At 42.4% G+C, this 6,787-nt stretch overlaps 1 protein-coding gene across 1 annotated transcript in view; it reads right to left on the bottom strand.

Annotated features, from left to right (window-relative positions):
* The window catches only part of NUP214 (nucleoporin 214), a 45,604-nt gene extending 40,234 nt beyond the window's left edge, over positions 1 to 5,370 (bottom strand). Inside the window, exons 1-8 of the mRNA XM_009287021.1 lie at positions 5,142 to 5,370; positions 4,163 to 4,314; positions 3,700 to 3,904; positions 3,073 to 3,143; positions 2,668 to 2,731; positions 1,841 to 1,944; positions 1,136 to 1,242; positions 440 to 506 (exon numbers count right to left, since the gene is read on the bottom strand). Coding sequence (XP_009285296.1) covers positions 440 to 506; positions 1,136 to 1,242; positions 1,841 to 1,944; positions 2,668 to 2,731; positions 3,073 to 3,143; positions 3,700 to 3,904; positions 4,163 to 4,314; positions 5,142 to 5,370 — 999 coding nt within the window. The remainder of the gene's footprint in view (positions 1 to 439; positions 507 to 1,135; positions 1,243 to 1,840; positions 1,945 to 2,667; positions 2,732 to 3,072; positions 3,144 to 3,699; positions 3,905 to 4,162; positions 4,315 to 5,141) is intronic.
* Positions 5,371 to 6,787: the final 1,417 nt, after the last annotated feature.

Raw genomic sequence — 6,787 nt, 5'->3', positions numbered from 1 at the left:
CAGTGAGTGAACGGCTGTGTGTTGTTAAGCTGCCTGCCGGGTTAAACCACAACAGAGTTAAGGTCAGACAGTTGTAATGTTTAACTTCAACTGATGACTTCACATGAATCACTTTATTATAGTGAGCTTGACCAAATTTTGAGACTGCCAAGTGAATCATGAAAAATAGCCTTCTGGTACTTGGTTCACAACATACTGTGTTTCTGTTTATCCTCTCTCTTTTGTGTCACTCAGAACTCTTGTTCATCTAAGAATTACGTTTATCTTAAGATTCTGTATAACTCGGATGTAAAAAGAAAGGTTTTTCCTTTGGTTTTGGGGTGTTTTTTAAAAAATATACCATCTCATTGTATTCCAGGTCTTACAAAGGTTATACTTGCTTAGATTTTCGAAAAAGAGGAGGTACATATGCACAAATGCAACAGGAAGAAAATATTACCTGATCCCCTTGCCTGGCAAGAATGCTGACTTCTGTGGAAGCTGCTGAAGCTGCCAGAACTAAATCCCTGTAAGCATGGACACAAATAGGTTAAAACCAACATTACAATCCACAGCAAGGTCCCCAGCTCCACAATTCATTATCCTCTATACAGATTCGTAACTAGGAATACAGTTATAACAATATGAAACTGACTTTTCCTCCCAAGATGAGGGAAACGTGATTTGCTACATCACCGTAGAACATTTTTTTTTTCTTTAAAACTAATCAGCAGGGGCTGAAATCCTTTGCCAACCAATGATTTGACAGCCACTGTATCGTCATAAATAATGACAGTCCAAGTCAGGTAGTTGAAAAGTTAGGAACAGCTTCTTCACACAGATAAACAATTAAGCGAGACAAAAGGTCATGCTTTACCCAAGCTATGACTTACAATCTCAAGGGAAATTGTTATGACAGATTTTAAACAATAATATGTATTCTCACCAGACAAATGAGTATGTTGGTGTAGAGATAAAGCATGCAAGAGAAGTTAGCTATACTTACACAAAATATTTTCAAAATAACAAATTTCATTTGTCTCATATTCAGGTATTATATAGTTTACCAAAGGGAGGAACACAATACACTGAGAAGCACTGACCACTCAGACATGAACAACAGGGGAAAGACTTCGCCATGATTCCTGCCACTCACCATTCCTCAACATAGTTGAGGAAGTAATGATGCTGTCTCTCTGTGCAGCTCCCATAGCAAGGCTCCATGAAATTCACAAACTTCTCTGGTCGCTTCTCTTCCTTTTTCTGTAAGACCAACATTGATAATTTACCTTCCAATGCAGAAATCAAGTAATCTCCCATAAATATGACTGTATCAGGGTACAGCAATAATTGCCACAGACTTCAAGAGAGAACAGGCATCATGAGACCACTTGAAAAACAAAGAACAAGGCAAACAAACCAAAACCCTCCTCCAAAAGATAAAGGGACAAGAAAGAGGTTACCAGGGAGTTCAGAACTCGCAACCCCCCCAGCAATAAATAACCTGATACTGAATAAGACCATATCATCAGGCCTAAAAATCTCCCTAACCTAAACAAACAAAGAAAAATATATCAGGACTCTACATCAGGTAAGGTTTTCTTCCCAAGTGTTTACTTCAGAGGCTAGAAGTCTTCATGTCATAATTTGATCTCGGCAGAGAACAGGTTACTGATCGGTTTTCAAGTGGATACTACTTCCTCCACTCAATCCCCCCAACCCCAAAACCATGATTTACAGTAGTACTGAACTCGAATTCTACATGATGCCAATGTGAATAATAAAAGCAACTTGCCGTTGTAATAAACAAGTCAAAACCAAGCAACAAACATTTCTGTCGTGGTGACTTGCTGGCACTTACCGGCAATATGGCTATGACCACTTCTGGAGGTGTTTCCAGTGTCCCATCAGCCGCTGCATATACAATAGTAAAGACATATGTGCCAATCCACAGTACATCCAAAACTGCAAGAGAAGGAAACAAATACCTCAGCCAGAAACACTTTAGAATGATACTTCCTTGTATCTTGATTTTAACCGTGCACAGCACATGAAAGTAAATGACAAACAAACAAATAAGGAATCACTAACTCCTAAACTACCAAGCTAAAGAATTTTAGTGATCTGTCTGCAGAACATCAATCTTCTTAGGGGGAAAAACTATTTGATCCCAGAAATTTCAAACACAAATCAAAAGAATGTATTGATTTGCTTGACGATATCACAGGCAAGACAACGCCAGTGCTTCCAACCATGGATAATGTTTTGGCATATCCAAATGAAGTGTTTCTGCTTTTCTAAACTTACTGCTTTGACATTTTATTGAAGAGTCAAAGTGATGAGATGAAACTCATGCAAAATATGAGAATGGGATTTATATCCAGAAATCTTCATGGTAAAGGAAAATTACTTGTGACAGTACTGTCTATCACATCGGTGAGCAAAAAATAGCTTTTAAAATGCATATTTAGAACATTCTAGAAATAGACAAGGACTCTGGCCGACTGCTAATTTTTCTACGCAAACCAGAGATAAAGCATACAATTATTTTTTTCCAAATATTTAAAAATCACACTGTAATTACGTAACCAGTGCAGTATACAGCTGCTATAACTAAAAACAACATGAGGAGGAATGAGTAAAAATGTTACAAGAGAAAACAAGTTAAAAAGAAATAAAAAGATGTACCTTTAACGGGATTGTCCGAATCATAAAAAGGAGGACAAGGGATTATTTTCTTCTCCTGCAGATTCTGAAAATAAAACTACTCTTAGATACACAGAAAAAGCCAACAATCAAAGCTAACTGCAAGTTTTGCAGAAAGCCCAGAGAACTGGTTTAGAGCAACTCACCCACTCTTTAATACTCATCATGTGCCACCCTGAAATCATGACTTTTCAGTGGCGGGTGCAAACCTTAAACTAAACCCAGCATTGGTCTAAGACACTTCAATATTACTGAAGTGCTTGGGCAGCTTCACACGGCTCATACCACGTGCCACCTGACCAAATTCCGTAGCTTGCGATGCAAAGAAAATAAAGCATATTGCAAACTAGTGATCAGACATAAGGCCCTACTAGCAACAATACTTACAGGCAGATATTGCACCACGGTGCCATTTTGCCTCCCTACAGCCAGTTGTTTTCCCTTCGGGCTCCAACACACTAAGCGAAAAAGGGAATTTCATTAGCACTAAGGAACTGGAGAGTTACAAGGCCCCACAAAAGCAGGACCAATAAATTAAAACCATGATTTTTTTCCCCTGCAAAAACTATGAATCTGAATTAAACAAACAGGGAGTCATCCAGTCACAGAGAAAGCAAGACTGCACAGATCAAAAACCAAAAGATGATGACTCTTATTTGCTTGCTTCCTTGGAAATGACAGTCAAGCCTGAGACAGACAAACCACAGGTGGGCACATTTGACTCTAATTCACAAGATGCAGCTCCTCCAATCAACTGGGAAAGAGCAGTTACATTGCAACACATTTTCCGAGTCTTAGGGAGTTTAAATCCTTCCTGGGAAATGGGAAAGAGCAGTTACATTGCAACACATTTTCCGAGTCTTAGGGAGTTTTCCTTTTTGTGAAGGGTTTTTTTTTTTTTTTTTTTTTAACAAACCTCCTCCCCAGAAAAATAGCCTGTCTTTTTACACCTATCAATCCGCTTCTATTCTTCAGTGTCCAACATTCTGTATGCTAGCCGAGGCTGCCACTCACCTGATGTAACAGCTACAGAGGAAGGCAGCGTGGCATACACTTTCACAGAGTCCGTGACCTGCAGGACAGAGATGCTGCCATCGGACAGGCAGATGGCCACCATGGCGGGACTAGCAGGGTTCCACTTCAGGTCATTGACCATTGCTGCGCTTCCCGAGTCCTTGGCCAGTTTGTGATAAGCAAATGCACGTTTCTGCTGTTTTGCCTTTTAGGAAAGACAAATACATGAGACAGTCGGAGCTGAGCACAAAACCAAGTTCTCCCAAAGTCACAATCCAAAGCGGTTTTGACCTTCCTGTAAATAAATGACTGATAAAAATAAGAAGCAGATTTTGAGTTTACTGAACAAATCCTTTACAAGACACCTCCCATAGAGACACACAAAATCCCACCCAAGGTATGCCTCTCCTCCTTCTGTAACTTGAAAAAAAATTTTAAAAAACCCACTTTGCATATGCTTTACCTGATTTAAGAATGTGCGAACATCAAAAAAGCCAATGAAGGAACCGATCTCACTGGACATCATACAGACGGACAGCGTGAGATTATCACAGCTTAGAGCCAGGTGCTGCACAGGAAACTTCATGGGAACTAAGATACTCTGAACATTCTCCACTTAAAACACAAAAGGAAAGGAAGATAGAATGAAGGGGACAAATTTAAATAGCAAGAAGTGTTCTTGTAAAACTATACGGTTAGAATGAGTTTATGCAAAAATCACCAGTCCTATTAACAGCAGCTGTGAAAGCCAAAATGTAGAAAAACTGAGTGACAGCAAACCCCTTCATCTCTATCAATACAGCCTCAAGAGTTGCCAAATTCCTAAGAAGAGAAAATTCCACTTTCCTTCCTCGGTAACCTGGAGGAAAAATAAGCGGACAGATTTTTGGTTTTACTTATGTACGCCCATGAATACCTCGGGTGGTACAGTTACTAAGGACAATGGGAGAACGAAACCCATTTTGCACTTGGGTGGTGGAACAGCGATTGCTTTCTCCCTTGCAGGACAGTCGTTTAGTCAGAGCGGATAACTCGGTGCGAGAACTCTGTCCCTCCACTCACACGCTTCCCTGATGCATACACAAGTTCACAGCTCAAAGACCGGCTACCGAGACAGCGTGTGGCTGCAAGGAAAGGGGTACATTCTCAGTTAGGAAAAGTCAACCTCACTTGTATGGCACTGAACACAGGTGATCAAACCTGAAGGACGCTTGAACAGGAGCTAGCACAGAGCATCCTGGTGAAGTGTTCCCAACAACTGTACTTCATTTCAGCTAGAGGTACAGCAAATATTGTTCCTGCCTTCTCACACAAGAAAACGTGGTAATTTCAAATGCACGAAAGAGCATGACAAGGACTGTATCAGAAGCCAAGAGCTCCATATCATAAAAACCCATATAAAGCTGTCACTGCAAAGACCATGAGATGTCAGTGTGCCTTACCAATTTTATTGGGATCTTCTCCCAGCTGGTTTTGCATGAGAAGATTTCTAGTGTGAAAGATCTGCAGGCTGGTTCCTCCACCAGCAAAGACCAGTCCGTATTTGTTAGACACTGCAAGGAGACTGGAGCGCTCTTTGGGAAGATCATCCGGAGCATCAAAGATGCGGACCTTCTTCAGTGCTCTGAACTGAAAATCCTGTTGTAAGAGAGTTGGGAAGTAGCTGTACATATGCTGGCAAAGAGGAATCGTTTACTTCAGTTCCTCTAAGACAGTAAGTTGAAAAGCTTCTCCACAAGAGCTGCAAAACACCTGCCAAGGCAGAGTCCACACCCACTCTGTCACCGGCCATCCCATCACATTTTCTGTCTCATCTAAAAGACTGAGATCACACCACATTTTTTCCATTGGCTGAATCCCTCTTCTACCCAGTGCCTATGTTCATAAAACCTGTAGAAGTTGAATCCGTCTGGGACATCTAACCTTTCCAGAAACATACCAAAACTAGCCAACAGATACAGAAGAAAAAAGAAAGAGAAGGGAACAAAGCAGAGATACGACACGATTGAACAAACTTGTTGCCACAAAGCTACAAAGCACACATCTGCTTAGATGCATCCTTGTTTGCTACTGTAATTTATGACACACGGAACAGATACGGTTATTCCTTCCACCCACCCCCAGTAATTACTTTGTATAATCAGACTTATTTTTTGCATTCGTTTCTCTCATAATTTACATTGTCCTTTTGTAAAGGCAGGAAGAGAAAAGCAGAGTGAGAGATCAAAACACCAAAAACACCAACTGAATTAAGAAACAGCAGTTGCACTATTACCATGCAAAACCTGAGGTTCCCCTTCGGAATGAGTCTCTCTTCCCAAGGTGCCAATTGCTGAACAGAGCACTGGATCTAACGCCAGTAACTCCAATCAAGCGTCTGAGTTTTATGTCCAAATTATTGCCAAAGCACTGAGTAAGTACATTCCTGCAACCTGAGGAGGCTGCAGGAACTCAGAAACTTCTGCAAAACAAACAGCCCAACTCTCTTGGTTTTGAAGGTGCCTGAGCAGAAAGCAGCTCCACAAAGATCCACGGGGGCTTCAGGAATCCGTCCCCCCATGTCCCTGCTTACACAGCCTCACAGTAACACTCTGGGAGACACAGTTGGGCTAGGCTGGCACCACACAGCAAGACTGCAGTTTACACCGTCCCATAGCAGACAACCACACACGCTGTTCTGGAAAGCAGGAGATTCCCAGCACAAGGCATGCTGACAGGAGGACTTAGAAACATCACTCCCCTCCCAAAATAAGGCTCCTCCAGCTCTTACATTCTGCCTCTTCTCCCCCTCAAGGGTCTCAAGACCCTCCTCCACCGCAGGCCATGCCGGCCCCTCCCTCTTCCACTCCACAGGCTTGTACCAGACTCTGCTGAAAAGTCCTCAAGTGCTTCACAAACCCTGCAAGATGCCTCCAAAGGCCCCCGCCATGACCCGAACCAAGGCCAACGCCACCCCCCACCGGCCTGTCAGCCCCACGGCCCAAGCCAAGTCCCTCCCATGGCCTATCACCCCTCACAGCCCAGGCCAAGCCCTCCCCGAGCCCCATTCCCCTCACGGCCCGAGTCGACCCCCCCACCACGGCCTGTC

Source organism: Aptenodytes forsteri, unplaced genomic scaffold (genome assembly GCF_000699145.1).
Source record: "Aptenodytes forsteri isolate BGI_AS27 unplaced genomic scaffold, ASM69914v1 Scaffold136, whole genome shotgun sequence".
Taxonomy (NCBI): Eukaryota; Metazoa; Chordata; class Aves; order Sphenisciformes; family Spheniscidae; genus Aptenodytes; species Aptenodytes forsteri.
This window is presented reverse-complemented; position numbering and strand designations above follow the sequence as displayed.